This window comes from Streptopelia decaocto, assembly GCF_964273445.1.
Source record: "Streptopelia decaocto genome assembly, chromosome: 9".
Taxonomy (NCBI): Eukaryota; Metazoa; Chordata; class Aves; order Columbiformes; family Columbidae; genus Streptopelia; species Streptopelia decaocto.
This window is the reverse complement of record NC_138664.1, coordinates 3,713,733-3,732,015: the sequence shown is the minus strand read 5'-3', so window position 1 is coordinate 3,732,015 and position 18,283 is coordinate 3,713,733. Positions and strand designations below refer to the sequence as shown.

General features: G+C 40.3%; 1 protein-coding gene across 3 annotated transcripts in view; it reads right to left on the bottom strand.

Moving 5' to 3' along the window:
* The window catches only part of ADAMTSL3 (ADAMTS like 3), a 176,489-nt gene that overhangs the window by 58,193 nt on the left and 100,013 nt on the right, over positions 1 to 18,283 (bottom strand). For all 3 annotated transcript variants that reach the window (XM_082060787.1, XM_082060789.1, XM_082060788.1), the window contains exons 7-10: positions 15,493 to 15,619; positions 7,890 to 7,964; positions 2,590 to 2,747; positions 1,513 to 1,624 (exon numbers count right to left, since the gene is read on the bottom strand). In XM_082060787.1, coding sequence (XP_081916913.1) covers positions 1,513 to 1,624; positions 2,590 to 2,747; positions 7,890 to 7,964; positions 15,493 to 15,619 — 472 coding nt within the window. The remainder of the gene's footprint in view (positions 1 to 1,512; positions 1,625 to 2,589; positions 2,748 to 7,889; positions 7,965 to 15,492; positions 15,620 to 18,283) is intronic.

The window sequence follows — 18,283 nt, the reverse complement described above, 5'->3', positions numbered from 1 at the left end:
CAGTTCCAGTACTCCAAGCATGTGTGTTCCACTTCTTGTAAGTACTGAAAGGACCCAGAAGATGTGCCACTTGCAAACAAGATAAACACAATTGTGAACATTCTTGCTCATTCATGCCCGACTGTGCTTTCCGAGGTGCCCGCCACACTCCCCCTTCCCACACATCCAGATTACAGAATTAACTGTAGAAGCAGCATCCAAGCGCGTAATGGTGGTGCACTGATTCCATATCTCAGTTATGAGGAACTTTTACTGCCAGTAAAAGATGCCAAACAGACAATCTGGATACTAAATCCACTTTAAGATAACAGGTTAAAGCCAGGCAGCTGCAATACAGCTCCTCTGCGTGCTTCAGTACTACAATATGCCCTTCCTAACACTACTGCTTTTCACGGGTAAAGCAATAGCTTTGTTTCTGTGCTGCTTCAGTTCCTGGCCTCTCTCAGGACTGCCATCAAGAATGTCAAGTCCTGTTGAGAAAGGTACCAGTTTCATGTTAAAAACATGCAAGTACAAAGTACAGCATTGAAAACACTGTCTAATTTCAAAGAGATTGATGTGTAGTTGTAGTCGTCAAACCATAACGTGAGTCGGAATAAGGCTGGATTTGAGGCAGTAACTTTGAAGGTAAATGTGTCCCCTGAGTTACCCAGGGTTTACATGCAGTCCTCAAAAATAACTGCGAAGCTTTACACTTCTTCCCTCGTCAGATAGGTTAGGCAAAAATTCATAAATGCAGTACAATGGAACCATCGGAGGATACGTGTTGCCACTCACAGTTCCAGTAAAGAATCACACTTCATGAGGCCAAGTATCTTATAAGATACAGTAGTTTCCTGTGGGACTACATATTATACACATATATTGTCTGCATTTCAGATTAAAGTGAGGTGCAAGTGCCAAACTGGATGGTTCATCAAAAGATCCCCAGACTCTGCTTGTGCTTTAAACATCTTTAACTTTTTTTTCTCATGTCCCAAGTAACCACATAACCCATATTTTTACTCTCCAAGAAAATCGCTACACCAGTATCCCAGTCTGATTCTCAGGTGACCTGGGTAACGCTGGTTGAACCGAAATAGTGATCCACAATGTCAAACATTCCTCCTGCCACAAAGCCACAGTTTTTGCAGACCAGACATGACAAGCAGTGGGCTGGGCTGGATGAGCAGTAACAGAGCTGAGCTGCACTTCATCTAACCATTGTATAAGCTGTAATGTTTAAACCAGGAGTACACACTACAGCACAGTACCTGCTGCTCTAACTTCCATCAGGACTAAGTGTCTACAATCAGACAGCCATAGGTATTGATAGAAGCTGTTCTTTAAATTCTATATCCCTATGCTTATACTAAAGCAACCAGCTTACCTGCTACGCTGTCATTTGTTTAAGAACCACCAGTGTGCAAAGAAACACAAAAATTTAGTCAATAAAAATGTAGAACGAAGATTGTAAATCAGATACTTTGAACCTGCAGCTGTAAATGCTCCTGAGGAATTGCCTTTACTTACCTCCTCCACACGTCACCGTGCAGGGGAAGAACTCTGTCTGTCTCCATTGATGACTGATGGGTTGATAGAAAAAGAACTGAACCACACTCTCTTTTGATCCAGAATACCTGGTCTGAAGAAATTTCCATTACAACACATGTGTATACTCTACGCCAGTATTCATGTCATTTCAAAACTTATTTCGTATATAATAACAGTTCAAAGAGTCATATGACAACAGGCAAATAATTTAGTTGTTACTGTAGACTTTCTAGAGGTTAAATTTCCAATAATAATAAAAGTTGTGTACTCCTTTGTTTTCCAAATTAATCAAGGTACTAATGTGGCTATTTGATTATCAATCATTCATTAGCAAATTTCCTAACTGTATCGTGCCTCATCTCATTATTAGCAAAATTTTTAAAACTTTCTGAAGAGGGAAGTCAAGAATTGAGCTAACCACACTGGTTGATATTCAGGCAAGTCTAATGGCACGTGTGATATTGGACGCGCAAAATAAACACTACTGAAAGTCTGTTTCTGCAATATGACAGATAAAGCCATGTGGTATAACAATGAAACACCTGCCATTTCCAATGGAAAACTGCATGACTACCTTCCTTCGGCAGTAAAATATTGATATGTTTTTGCATATAAATATCTGCATGTATGATGCAAACCATCAGTATGTGATCTGAGTAGAACAGAAACTTAGAAGTGGTCACTAGCTGGATTAGCAAGGTCTAAGGAAATTCCAGAGCTCTGTGCTCCGATTCAGTAGGTGGCAGCCTTCAGTTGGATTAACAGCCATCCACTGCGCAGGACCATGCTGTTATTTTTCTGTAACATTTAAAACAAAAATCCTGGCCATTTTTACCATTAAAGATCCTGTGATACTTTCCACCACAGGAAAGAATTAACCTTGTGATATTTGATTTTGTTTGGATATACTTAGTATAAGTTATCTCTGGACTTTGATTAGGATTCTTTATTTGCTAGATAAGATTTTGTTGTATTGCTACAACCTGACGGACAGCCACCTACTCTGTTGCATATACTTGCAATATCTTAGTAGTTTTGTAAATACACACATCCCACCTTGATAATGAAATCTGCTCCAAGAGGTCCCTGGATCTTTATGATTTCCCTGTCTGTATTCTTCTGAAATTCAACAGTTGTATTTTCTATGACAAACGTTCCAGGACCATTGAAACTGTGCTCTCCCTTGTCTCCTTGCAGCGTCTTTGACTCTATAACTAGAGAAGAAACATGCAATTAATCAACTTAAACAGGATATTTTTTCAAGGAAGTCAAAGTAATGTTTACAACTTTGCTTTGCAAGTAGCAGCATTGCGTGCATTAAAAAAAAAAAACCACACAGAAGATCTGTGAGAATATTAGCTGCTTCAGATTATAGGCTGATACATGATCGCATGACATGTCAGCACAGGAATACCTGCCTGAACACACTGTTGTCTCATAGCAGAAGCACTTATGAGACAGTTTTCCCTACACCGAGTGCTCTATATAGTTATAAAGCAGTAAATTCAGCAGGACAAGTGGACAGAAACTCAAAAAAAACATATAGAATCGATACACAGGAAAATGATTCATACTTCCATGCAACTCAAAAGCCCAGCAATTCCAGTAACCAGTCTCCAGAGAAGCCTGAATCTTGTCAAATTCACCAAACACTCACCTCGATACCTGTATCACTCTACCCATTCCAGAGGTCATTGACTCAACTTCTAATATTTCTCATGTGAGCAAAAAGCGCGGCCAGGAGGCGGGTGGGTGCAGCGCTGCCGCAGGGACGTCCCTTTCTCAGAACAGGTGGTGATGAAAACCCTCTTTGAGCTGTTCTGCATTCTTTGGAAACTGATTAAACTGAGAGCCCACAACCTCCAGAAGACAGATTAAGCATTTTGGGATTGAGGCACTTCCAGAAAACTGACCGAACTACAAGTGGACAAAGCTAAAGGAAGATATTCTTGAAATACACTGGTCTGGTTACAATCTATCAGGGCACTGCATGAGAAAGGCATGAGTCTCAGATGAGCTTTTAGCTAAGAGGAACCTTCTGATGAGCTATTAATACCCTCTTTTTCCAGCTACTTTGCCTTTTTTGGCACTTTAAACAGAGTTACCTAATTCAGGCTAGATAATTTAGGTTAAGAGCATCTGTTTTTATCTGCAGTGAAAACATACTCTGAATGCTGCAGTCCATCAGTACTGTTTTCTTCCTCAAGACCTTTTAAAACACATTTTAAAATGCATTCTGAAGCATCTCCAACAGAGGGTGAAGAAAATCTAGAAGAAATTAACTTCCTTGAAAAGGTATGAAACACTGTCCCAAGTTTCTAAGCATTGGGTTCCACTATGCTTATAGGTATAACAAAGATCACATACATGGCTGGAAGGAAGTTTAAGGAAGGATATGTTTCTAGGAAATGACTTTAATGTTGATCACAGGGTAGGAATTTAGTGGTGAATTTAATGTACTTTGTCAAAGAAAAAATATATCTTGAGAAATCAAAGTACCCCACTGTCCAACACGTTTCCGTTAGGAAGAAATAGTTATCAACAAATTGCAGAAAAAGCAACAAGTATTTAGATGATTGCTACATATTTTTGTTTGTCACTTTTATGGAAGTTTTCTTTCCTGATCGCATCACAAAACAACCTTTTAAATATTCAGAACTCGGCATTCTTGGATTAAGCTTCTGCAAGCCTTGACCCCAAACTTACACCACTTAGGAGTTAAGTATTAATGCACAGTGCCTGTTAGTCTGTTATTTCGTTGAATAAGAGTCAAATCAGCAAACCTCCAGAACTTCCACCTCCACACAAAGCCAGTGGGATCCTCAGGAGTACAGGACTCCTTTGAAACCAGCGTTTAAGGTCACAAAGCAAGATATCACAAACCAAGAATATTGTTCAGCAAACAGCAACATGATACCTCACTGAGAGGTGACATACATGTATATGTTAGAGCTACGCTAGATTTGAATCCAAAGCATGTGTTTATTTGCAAGGTCCAGCTATAGAGTGACAGCCTGTATCTCTGGAGGTCAGGTCAGGGAAACTTAGAACAGCCGCTCAGATTTTCCCAGATGTGTGTCACACACATAGGGACACAAAATGCTGTTCCACAGCACAACAGATAACCTCTGATGCAATATATTCCTGCTCCAGCAATATCTAGTGCTTGTCATCACAGGCTTCTAAAACAGAATGAAACCAAGCATCTAGTGTATGTAACATATACATACCACAATAATCCACTTCCCCCCCAAAAAAACCACTTCATTGATTTCAGCACAGTGACTGGGAACAGAGGTTTCACCAACTGGCTTATAGGCCGGGTTTAGAAAAGGATTCTCCAAACATCTATTGATTCTTCAGGGTCTTGTAATCCTGGAGAGGTGGGAAGTTTGACTTCAGGATAAGATCCCTGGGGGGTCTTTGGGACTCCAGATGTGCAGAGTCATAAGGACAGGGAATTCTCTTGAGTGCTCACCTGTTTCTGTGCCTAAAAAGATAATCACCAGTACCAAAGACCTATAACTGTGTTACTTCCCTTACCTTGGTAAAAAGAATGTTTTCCCCATGGAAATGCTTTACCAGGTTGTGGAAGGAAGATCCACAGCAAAAGCTTCCCATACTCTTCGTGGCAGGCAAGAGTAGGGCAGTATGGCATGGGGAACCCGCTGCAGGTACCTCCCTGTGTAGAGGTGCATGGAAGAATTCCCAGGGAAATAACTCCTACTCCCAGCGCAAGAAGGAGCAAATCATGTTGCTACCCAAAAGCGATTCATTTGTGGATAGAACAATACAGAGACCCGAAAGAAAATACGCTCTCTTTTAAAAATGCAAGCCACATTGTCTTCCTCTTTGCATCTGTCAAAAGCCAAAACAGAGCATAGATGTGCAGCTAAACGCTGCCAAGTAATGCAAATCGCTGCAAGCTGAGAAGAAACCAACCAAAAAGGGAAAAAAAAGTTGCAGTTCCTTTTAGTGAAGTGTAACCTCCCTAAGTTCATGAATTCAGTTATCTAGCATTAGCCACTTGTAAAAATATTAGCTTCTGGTTTTCCTGTTTCTTCTGCTGGAGGATTAATTTCAGGGAACTTTCAATCTTTCTTTTGATTCTAATGCTCTTGAAACAACTGCTAGAAAAGCTGTAATTTAGTCCAACTCAAAAACGAAACCCAACAAAATGTAACATTTTATTCACAACCATTTTTTATACTAAATATATGGTTCTCTTCCACCAAGTCATTCACAAAAAACAAGCAAACAGAAGTACAAGGGAGACCTATTCATAAAAAAACCCAAAGTAATGCCCTTGTTCTATGATGAATCTGTTGCCCGTCTTGAACTGTCCATACACACAAACAAAATACTTATTCTTACCAGCTGCAAAGAAATGCAGTCTTTCCTAAACCACTAAGCTGCTGATTGTAAAACAAGGTTCAGGGCATTTATTTGTTTCAAATCTGTTATGTACTACATCTCCAACCAGGTTTCCATTTTTTATTAATCCAGCAGCTGTGTTTCCTTGGAACAAGAGCAGATCATAAAGCCCAGGATGAAGCACAAAAGAACACAAGATAGAGGGAAAAGTGCCAGACAGTCCATGGTGCTCTTCAAACATTTGCTGTTGCTGCTGACTTGACTTGAAGAGCAAATATTTAGTGGCACCAGGAGGCAGCGTAAAACTCTACATTAGGTAGTCCCTGCTCCACCTGTTAAATTCAACTCCTTACCAGCCAGGAAGAACATCTCTGACAAATGAAACCTGTAATTATAAGTGATTATTTTTTAAATTTACCTTTAATGAGAGCAGCACACCCACACAGAAGTCAATGAAATTGCAGACCGAAGATCACAAACACATGTACAGGCAGAAAGGCGGACAAGCAAATTGTCCCGAAGCACATCCCCCTAGAAAATGGGTGCCGGAAGATCCGGCTATGAAGCCAGAAGCAATTTCCAGCTTCCTCCCCCACAACAGCTCTCACTTTTTCACCTCTGCCATTTAAAATATTTTAGGTAAAAAATGTCTAAATCCTCACAGATTTGCAAACAGATGTGCTGGGGGAAGTGGTTAAAGGAACATTTCACACTCCTTGTCCAGCTAGAGAACGAGCTAGCAAAGGTAACGCCAAGCCACAGCTTTTTTACGGAACCACCCCGAGTAGGAAGCCAGGAGCACTCTGTGCTTAGTTACCGAGTTGCTGCTGTGTTCCTCAGGAGCTTTCCAGAAATCCCCCCGGAGCCACTGAATCTCGTACTTTTTCCTCATAAGAAGCTGAAACAACAACCTCCTTCTGCGGAACTACTTAAGAAAGACCAAGAGTCCTGACCTGAACTGGTCAGGATCACTCCTTCATATGTCCCTTACAAAACTTTCACATGAATATTATTTATTTCAAGTTAAGTTCATCTTTGTACAGTGGTGAGATCAGTGTTACATCTAGAAGTCATTGTCACTCTGGAGATGCTCTAAAGCAGAAGTCTTATTAGATTTTTTTTCTTTGAAAGAAGATGGCAATATATTCTTCAAAGCAAGCAAAGAGATGAGCAATTTTCAAATAAAATGCATTTCTGTCTTCTATTTACACGTCTCAGAGCAGTAGAAGTTCATATTTCTATGATTCAGACTAAGTCTTCTACTTTTACTAATTAAAAAATAGCTCAAAATGTTAAACGAATGGTTTATTTAATGTCCTGGTATGGCAGCCCCACTTACTGTTGGAATGATTAGTTCTTTAGATAAAGTAGACCTATGGGTAAAGAAATTACCATAGATACTACCATCAGCCTTATATAAAATACTAGGAAACAAATGTCGAAAGGAACAGCAAGCTGTTTCTCATAGATGATGTGTAACGATCAAAGGTATTACAAGGAAACAGGACTTGTGTAGTTTATTTTATGTATTTTGTTTATGTTACCTCATTTTTACCTACATTACTCTTGTCTGAACACTGAGCAAGTGGGACGTCAGCTGGACTGTTTGCACTGTCTCAGGCTCTTCAACTGAAATCCAGCGCTGGGTTATACAAGAGCTATTGATTCCACGCACAACTCTTTGAATGTCATTTTGACGTAATGGTTTGCATGTAGTTTAAGAGTGAACTGTATTTTGGATGTCTTACGTAAGAATTCCTTGGTTTAAACAACTTTAGAAACCACCAGTATGTATACTATTTCTTTCTACTAAGTGGACTTCCAGTGTTCTGTAGGACTATCTCCAGGCTGGATATTAAAGATGGGAAGAGGAATCAAGGTCATGATCTTACCCATATTCCCAAAGTTTGGATGAGTTCAGATACAAGGTTCTGTTTTTTTCTTCTGCCTATGAATAAATACATAAAACAGCTCAGTCGTACCAAGGTGTGCTGGTCCTTTCAGGGTAATTCTCACACTGCGACTCCCATGTGGTACAGCAATCACGGTTTCTTCCCCTAGGAAAAGTAAAGAGCTGTATTAGAAGTTATCTTGCATCAGGGAATTTGCACATCACATAGCTAGACTGAAAACTGTCAAATGTGTCTAAGAAAATATTTAACAGCTTTCACCATTTTTCTATTAAAAATAATCATATGCTATTTTATTAAGTACAGTATACCACGTCTGTTTGCTATGCTTTGCAATTATTAAGGCCTATGAATGGCCTTGTAAATCTTTCTTGTTATTAGAAAAATTATTTGCTATTAACAAAAACAACTGAAATGTCAGTAGCGTATTAGGAACATATTTACACTCCGCTGTCCTAGTTTTATTTCCTAATCACTGAACTGACATAAGGAATCTGCTAAGTAGTACTTCCCCCTTACAAAAATCTGCAGCTGTTCAGTCTCGTTTTGCCCACACCTCATTTCCTGCTGCAGGTCACAACTTTAATAAGTGGCAGGACTTACAGGAAATAAATCATCTACTTAACACTAAACCTTAACCAATTACAGACCAGTTAAGAGCAAGTATATATTAGCTATAATGTATGTTATAACAGAGTGTCTGCATCTAACTTACCATATAAGATCATTCCTTCCAGTAAGAGCCTTAATTTAAAATTAACTGTAAACCAAACCAGCCCTGAATAGAACATGTCAATACAAAACAGCTTTTGGCTGCCTGAAGGGCCTGTTCATATATAAATGTACAACACACTTACTTCAGTGCATTTTACAAAGGCAGAAAGTTATTACTTTCCATTTCAAATGTAGGAAATCTGTAATTTGCCCAAGCAAACTGAGTTAACAGTCAAATCAACAGACCAGAGACTTTCATGCCAACAAGAGCAGTGCTCTTGGACAAGGTGTGCACAATACACAACGGAGATTATCCACAAAAGGATGGGAGAAGTGTCCGAGCAAAGTACCAACGTGCTGTCTCCCATTTCCATCACAGCCCAACTGCAAATCTTCTTTGGAGCAGGATCTGCAAACATGGGCCCATTGCAGGAACACCCCACGGAGGGTGCTCTGTTCGGTGATGGCATTAACATATATCCAGGGGCTGGTGTAGAGGAAGCCCATTTTTCCAAATTCAAAAAGTAATGCAAGTTGAAGGTCAGTTACACGTTGGCTCCAGAATTACTCATACAATGCATAGAAGAAGAATATCCAAGTTTAGTTTTAACTAAAAAATAGTTGAAGAATGTTTCTTTCCACTTTAAACTGGACCCTTTTATAGTAGATGCTAAATTATCAGCTTCTGGTTAACATCTCCTTAGCATAAGTATGAAATCCTGCCAAATGTTCAGGATACTTCAAGCAAATACTGCAATTATTTTTTCTGAAATAAACACCTTCTTATGTTACAGTTTTTATATCGCCAATTTCTAGGAAGGTCATTTAAATATAACAATTTATTTTGGATGTAATAAAATATGATCTTTATTAATTTCATACTTGGGTATTCCACCAGAGTGCAAAATACTACAGTAAGAACAATAATACAGCTAAGGAGCCCTGGAAAAAACATTAACTACTGAACCACTTAATATCTTTTTGCATCTTGGTTTTTCATCAGACAAATTGCTAAAGATAGCCAGGAGGTAGTGGATGTGTGTATCTTTAAAGCAAGGAAATAACTACTGAATTCATATGTGCTCTCCAGCATCTGAGAGAGACCAGGTTTGAGGGGCCCATCTGTCCCAACTGGGTCAGCCCGTCTTGACAACCAACCAGCAGTTACAGCACAAAACCTCAGCAAGAGTCTGACCACGAGCAGTTCTGAATCCACACAACTGCTGTTTTGAAGTGGAACCAAGGGCGCCCCGCGCTGAAGGGACGAGGCCCAGATTTGCAGATGTGCAGAGATGTGTCTGACTGCTCCTCTTGAGAACAACCAGGCTTGTTCTGCTGCGCTCCCTCCATCTCCTTACAGCGAGCTCTGCTCACCTCAGCAGGCCTCGCTGATCCCTTTTCAGGATGCTTCACATTCCTTTAGCACTACTGCAGACATTCCACCCTCACCAAAGCACTCTCTGATACGGTCCAAAAGTCTCATGGGGGTGCTAAATTTGGTGTTTCTCTGCGGCAGAGACAATATTGCCAGCAAGTATTTTATTTGCGTTAGAAGAGATGACCACCACAGCAATGTTCAACCCCTGCAGCCCCACAGGCCTGTTAAGAAGCCTGACAGCAGGAGATTCTTGCAACCTGACTGAGATAATGATGACCTAGGGCAGTCTTTCCATGAGATGAAGTAAGTTATAGGAAAAAACGAAAGTGAGATTTTAGGAATTCTGAACTGAAATGGGGAATTGGAAGAAGATGGGTCAGAGCTGACCTAAGGGCTCCACCTTCTCCTGAGGACAGCTTCTACTCCCTGCAAAACAGCAGTTACAATTGTCCAGGTCTGGCTCCAAAACTCTGTATTCCAAAGGTCTCCCGTTTCTCAGCTGAAACATATAATTCTTATTCTTAAAGGAACAAAAGGCCCTGTAAAGCCATTTAAAAATTGTTATGCTGTACAATTCCCATTGAATCATTAGGATCCACACTGTTAAAAGCACTGAACCCTTATGGAAATATAAGAGATTGTTACCCTGAAATCTATATTTAGAATTTTCAATTATCTTTCCCCCGCTTATACTATTCATGTATCTTTGAAAGTTAATTGATGACCTTTGTACAAAGCTGAAAACAACTAAGCTCAAAATAATCTGGAACGTGCAGAAAACTAGACTTTAAGAGCTGATTTTAGGGTCATAAAGGTCACCTTAAAAACTGGAAAACAGGTTAGATATTGTCTCTGTGTTCTAACACTGCTTCCACTGTAGGGATTCCCGGGTGCATGTGGGTCACCCTTCTCCAGCACCTGCTTGAAATGAGCTTTCTGCTCTTACCCAGGGGCTCTCGGCAAATGTGTGTTCACACACTACATACACACTGCACTTGCTTATTAAGCTCCCCGACTACTTTTGCTTTAGATGGCAAGGTTTGATCCTGTTTCTACAGTGTTAATGTGGATTTAGATTTTGGATTTCAATGAGAGCAAGATCAGACTCCCTGCTATGGTAAGACTGGGAGCTAATCCCCAGGATCAAAATAAAGGAGCCACATTCCTGAGCTCAATCCAATTCAGCAGGTTTTATTTATTTTTCCATGTGGGCCATGGTGGACCCATTTACTCTTTCACATATGGGCCAGTTGGGATTTTTTCCCCTCTCTCCTCTTACAGCAGTGCAGAGGGTTTATTTCAGGCCTATAAAAAACCATTTCTTTCCATGTATTTGCTCAGCACTTATCTGCTGGTCCTCCAGTTCTAATCAGAGGCCTGTTTGGTCTCCAAGTACAAAGAACAATAGTCCAGGAACAACTATCAGCACAAGGGAACTAAAAAGCTCAAAAAGTTTTAGTCTTACTGCAGCGGCTCACCTCCTCCACTCAACATTTGGTGCTGCGGTATGTGCCGAACTAATGACAAGAACCAGTGCAAAGCCAAATACATATATTTTAATAGACATCTAAACCAGACAGGTATTTCTCCAAGTAAGACAAAAGACATCAGGAAGGTAAAGAAGGAGGCTTCATACTACCTAATAACAGCTCCAAGTAAAACAATCAACTAAACAGAGCTATAGACAAAAATGGTTGGTGCTGAAGATGCAGCATTCACACTATGCACATTGCAGGTGCTTCATTTGGACTAACTCCAGCCTGATCCCCCGGGCTGCATATTCTCTACCTGTTGGGGAACATTCGGTGCTTTTCTGGAGCACATCTTCTGGTTTAGCTTCATGCAAAAACAATCCAGTTTATGCTCTCCAAGACCACTCCGTGATGTGAACTGATGAGCAGCATGTTAGGACCATGATGAAATTTGCTTCAGAAAAATGTACTCCTTATCCAAACTGAAAGGCACTCTGTCCCTCCCCACACACAGTTTTCCTGCCAAACCAGCCTCAGTTCCCTCTTCTGGCTCTACATATGGTTGATTTTTCCCCTTCCTCTCAGAGTGTTTCTGATTCCATCTCCCACCCCAGACTCCTTATCTAATCTGTCTTCTGCCCTTCCTTTTTTCCCTTGATCCAGCATATCTGTACATTCAGTCCTAGGTCCTCCTCCCACCTTCTCATATCTGTTTTTCCTTCACTTTATGAACATAAGATGTCTTTTTTTTTTTTCTTTTCAGCTAGTCACATCTTTCTCTCTCCTCATGTGATCTCATCACCACTAGTTGTAAGTCTGAAGCTCAGGAGAGTCAGGAGCTCTCCATGAAATCTCTTCTGTAATGTGAGGCAGGAGGCATCACAGAGTTCATCTCATGGTGCCCATTCTACACTGCAGCAAAGCAGAAAGCAAGAGAAGCCTCAAGGAGACTTTTTTAATAGCTTAGCTCTATAAGAGCAACATGTTATTTTATTCTAAGGAGACAGCACACACGATGTGTTTGCCGTTAGGACATGCAACAAGCTAGAGCACACTTAAAAAGACAAATTTTCAGAAATGTCAACTGTTAACATCCAAGAAGCCTCCACAGAGCCTGAAGGAAAAGGTTCTTTTTTGTGTGAAGGGTTATAGTAAAATATCTGTTGATATTCACATATATTGCAAAAGACTCGTCCATGACCAGAAGACAATTGCCTGCCAAATTTCAAATCCCTGATCCGTGATCAAGTCCAACAATGGAAGGTATTAAGACATATTAAAGAAAAGGTTTCAGGAATGTTTTGACAGTGGGAAACAACATGTTTTTCTCTGCTGCGTCCTTGGAATATGCTGAGTTGTTTGGGCTGAATTATCTCCAAAACATCCAGCACCTGGCATGGAAAGTTTCTGATCCAACTGTTGAATACTTGGCAAAAAATCATTCACATAAAGTCAAGTATCAGGCAACCTTGATGATGGAGGTTGCTAGCTCCATGCATATTGATTTAAAAGATGGAAAAAGAGGCAAAGTAGCAGGTTGTAACAAAACTGAGCCAGCTGATGATAGCAAACAGGGAACCTTGCAGAAGGCCCCTGTTTAGATAAATGGGCAAAGTGGAATTAGACTTTTTGTTAAGTGTTCTTGGGGATGATGACATAAAAATACGTGATAATAAGCAACCAATGGTAAATTACACAAACACCATAGCAAATAAAACACATGGCAAGAAGAAGTTAAAACAGTTACAAAGCTATTGACATTGAAACATTTGTAGGGAGCTTTTACCAAAAAGGTAAGAAACATAAAACTTGGAAGCTTGAGAATCAAATAAAACCAGATTAGGACAAGTTTGTGCCTTCAACTCCACTCCCAGTTAATTTCAGAACCAGCATCTTCTTCCTTGGTATCAGAACCAGAACATTTTCCTACCATTTCTTGGCAAGAGCGGTGGAGAAAGCAGACATCAGGGCCCAATCCTACAATATTTCCATGCGCGCAAAGTGCAATGGAGTTAATGGGAGTTCCATGCATGTACCACTAGTAACATCAGGCCCGTGATATCTCATTTCCCAATGGGATGGTACATTTTACAACCTATTACACTTTTTGTTTGAGTATCATTAGTCAAAGCTTTAATCATTTTACCAGAATGTTTGAATCTGGCTTGCTGGCAGAAGTCTAACTTACTTTGTCTTTCAAAGGCAATTAAGTGTCAGTGGAAAAAAATAAAGAACTTTTGAAATGACAGTTCATTTCATATTTGCAAAACAGTAAGCTTTCAGAGTTGTTTAGTTTTCCAATCAAAGGCACTAATTTTATGTAAAAACTAATTTAAAAAGATAGTAAAACAAAGGGAGCTCTTTATTAGAAAACTTTTGCTATCAATGCCTAATTTTCTTTTTTTAAAATATGGACCAAGATAACTAGGCACTTTTATTTTTCCTTTTATTGTCATATTAAAATCTTTGGCTCTTGCTTTGCTTCCAGTTCTTTAATTTGCCTCATTGCAGAATAAAATGTACATCCTGCTCACAATTTTACAAGCTCCCTCTTAATTACATGCCTGTCATATCGATATTTCACTTCTCAACGCTAGCTCTGCAAGCTTCCAAATTACTATTTGGAAGATATTGTGTCTCCCTTCACTCATACATTAACACAAAGAAAGCACGGTGGTATTTCCACTTTTCATTCACACAGAGGATAATCTTGACCCTAAAAAAAAGATTTCTGCACTATCACAATACCAAGAAAATCATCAATTTTTTTTAATTTTAGTAGCATGTATACTGTTTTGCTTACATGAGTGGTAATTCATTCATATAATCTACCTGCTACAGTACACAAAAATATTCTCTTTTTAGTTTAGATTACTTTTGCTCTACATATGTATTGAATTACAGATCTGCACAGTGTAGGACAGCCTAACTCAAAACCTTGTAGATCAATACAAGTGATCACACTGTAAGCTTGCAATCTTTAGGATAACATGCATTGCACTTCCAGTTACACCCAGTAAGCAGCGAGTACTGCAATAAGAATTAAGCATGATTCAATATACAACAGCTCTTTCAAAATCAGGGCACAGGTGGAATCTTTGCAGGCTGAACAGCTTTAAAATAGATGCAGCTGTCAAAGGCAGGTGCTTCATCCATTTAAAAAAATACCTGCTTGCATTTGAATTTTGAGTATTGACTTTAAGAGCACCAGATCATCACCCTTGTGTCTTGTGGCTCTGCAGGAAGGTAATGAACCTCAGAGGCTCCATCTCTATACAAGAAATGCACATTATGTGTTCAGAAACAGAAAAAAAAATAGATGTGAGGCAACTATCTCGCATGATAAACAGGTGGGACATAAATCGTGAGACTGCAGGGAGTATCATTGGTGAGGGTAGAAAACACAATCTCTATCACCAAACCTTGCCTGGATATCAACACGGTCAGACTCTCGAGGCTCCAGTAAAGAGTCTAGCTCTTATAGCCCTCCTCTCTTCGATTTTCAATACTACTGAGACCTACAGAGTTACAGTAAGATGCCAATTGTTTTTGAGAAAGAATGGCAAAATATAAGCCAAACATACAAAACAAAACAAAAACAAAGAGAAGTATTATTTCCTTTCACCTTGTACTTTTTGTGCCATATAAGTAGTTAATTTGCCTCTGAAGTTGAACTGTCTTTAGATACTTTAAAAAAAAGGCAAAGTTAAGTTGAAAACCAGGCACTTTCAATCACAGGCCACAATTTCCATAAAACCATCTATATGATATTTCCATGATTTAAAAACATTGCTGCAGCATCACATATATAGCAACATGAGGATACCCTCTAAAATAAGCTGTGCATCTTGATGGTTATTCCTGATAGAATGAATTGAGTAGCTCTATAAAAAAATACATATCTCACATTCTTTCCTAGCTATACCCTAATGTGTGGTATCCCTCGTGGAATTTCAATAGACTAATCTAGCACAGACTTTACAATAAGTAGCTTTGGAAAACTGCAAACAAGTATGTAGTGAAAAGGTCAATACTCTGCAGTATTTCTGTTAATACACAAGCAGAAAACATCGTCAAGGACAAATTATCATAGGATCAATTTGCAACCTACTTTTTTCTGGTGAGACATGTGCCTTAGCTTGTCCCCTCACAAGCCTGCACGTTGAACCATCTCCTGCACAGACTCCACAGTTGTCTTCCTTGGCATTGCTCCCAAGTTGTCGATCACAGCCTACTGCCTGCCAACATCAACACCACAGTCAGAAGGAGGGCAAAGCTGTAGTAGACATGCTCAGGTTTCTGGAATTTTATTTATTATGTTTTCCTTTTGATTTTACGAGCTGGCCTCATTCTTTTAAAGCATATATTGCTATTTATGATGTTAAAAGCACATTATCATTTCCATTATTTTAAGGATGAACCACAACAACTGGTACATTAAGCTATTCAAACACAGGAAAACACATGAATCAATTTCCCACTATTTATGTGAATACCATTGAGTGTTACTCTTTCCAACACAAGAGACAACTATGCTATTTACAATTTATTTTTCATCACCTGTTCAATTATGTCTGAGAAAGGATTAATGGAATGAAATAAACCAAGTTAAATATTTAAATGGCACTCAGCCTTCAGCTTCATAGACAAGCAGCTGTGGGGCAGTGCCCATAATCTGGTATCTTGGCCATAAAAACTGAACTGGCATTCATGTAGATCTCCTGCTTGCCATTCACATCAATGTCAATCACAGATGCATTTGCTAACCAGGTTTTAAAAAACTTGGATGATTTAGGTCTCACCTTTTCGGTTTTTGTTTGTTTGTTTCTGAATATGAGACCTGACCTATAAAACTTCGCAATGGTTATTACAAAAACACCCAACCTTAAACACTTCCAAAAATTCCAAAAGTGAAGTTTTTAAAAACTGTCAGTTGAAAACTCTCCGGTTCCAACTCTAATGAAAACATTTTTCCAGGTTTTCCTTTTTCTTCATATCAGTCAGCCTACAAGAAGCATGGGACTGAGAATGGGAAGACAAAGAAAAATAGGTAACATTGACTAAAAGCACCTTCTTGCTGAAAGGGAGATAAATATTTGGTCTCACCTATCTTACCTCTCACCATTTCATAGATGAAATTTGTAGGGAGTACCAAATGCTGAGCAACGTGTTAAAAAGCTTATATGCAGCTCCAAGTTTTCTCAAGGCAGCCTATATACCTCCTATATCCACACAACCCTGAGAAGTGCAGCTAATTTGTCATGGACATGTGTATTTAACCAAACCGACAAACAGATAGAAAGCACTCTGGAAATTCACAGTTAAAACCAGTGCTCGAATCCTGAAACTGGCCAGCACACTCCTCTTCCATTTATAAAAATGCTTGGAAGGGGCAGCCTGAGCTGCCAAGATCCAGTGCAGCTGTGCTGTGCCAGAACCGACACGCGATCCCTCGCAGAGGCGAGGACCGAGGCCGCACGGCAGCGGCAGGGCCGGGGCCGCCAGCACCCAGGTTAACGCGCAGACACCCACACCACACAAATCAGGCACCTCCGCTGCCAAACCCGGAGAAATGCGATCCTGAAGTTCACGTGTCTATAGAAAAGACTGCAAAGCAGCCCCAGCTCCCACTCCTTTGCCTTATTTTCCTAATTTCCAGCAGGGTGACCATGAGCCAGCACTGGGCCCTTGTGGCCAGGAAGCCAATGGTACCTGGGGTGGGTTAGAAGGGGGTGGTCAGTAGGTCAGAGAGGTTCTCCTGCCCCTCTGCTCTGCCCTGGGGAGACCACACCTGGAATATTGTGTCCAGTTGTGGCCCCTCAGTTCCAGCAGGACAGGGAACTGCTGGAGAGAGTCCAGCGCAGGGCAACAAAGATGCTGAAGGGAGTGGAGCATCTCCCGTGTGAGGAAAGGCTGAGGGAGCTGGGGCTCTGGAGCTGGACAAGAGGAGACTGAGGGGGGACTCATTCATGTTTACAGATATCTAAAGGGTGAGTATCAGGAGGATGGAGCCAGGCTCTTCTCGGTGACAACCAATGGTAGGATAAGGGCTAATGGGTTCACAAACTGGAACACAAGAGGTTCCACTTAAATTTGAGAAGAAACTTCTTCCCAGTGAGGATGGCAGAGCCTGGCCCAGGCTGCCCAGGGGGGTTGTGGAGTCTCCTTCTGTGCAGACATTCCAACCCGCCTGGACACCTTCCTGTGTAACCTCATCTGGGTGTTCCTGCTCCATGGGGGGATTGCACTGGATGAGCTTTCCAGGGCCCTTCCAATCCCTGACACTCTGTGATTCTGTGAATTCCCTCTATCCTGCACTCTCGTAAGAAGAGCGCAGTAAGGAGGACAGTTTATGGTGCCTTCACCTGAGAGATGTGCTGCACTGAACAGCGACTCCTGACTAAAGATTGTAAATAAATTACTCTAAAGAAGATTATCTTCCTATTTTATCACCAATTAGCATTGAGAAATGAATGCAAACACCTTTTCGGAAACAGAAATCGACTGGGCCACTATGTGAACCAGAAAGCAGATACAATTTCACAGGATATAATAATTAGTGCTCAACACATCGGCCTTAGTCTCAACAACTTTCTTTCAGTTCCCAGCTCCACAACAGCCTTTCTTTTTGATCTTTGAAAACTTCATGTGCTTTTCTATTCCAGTCTGTGAAAGGGTTTAACTGCACTTCCCCACCTCACAGGGATGTTACAAGAATAATTCTCCTCAAGATTCTGTAACATTCAAGACAGTGTAATGATGGGGACCATACCAGTAGTTGAGAGAGTCTGTCTATCTCTCGGGTAGATTTTTAAAGTATTTATTGTTCTCCACTCCTTCTCCTCCGCTTATTCACACAAAGGTACTACCAGCACATAGAGGGAAACTGTTAGAACTACTTC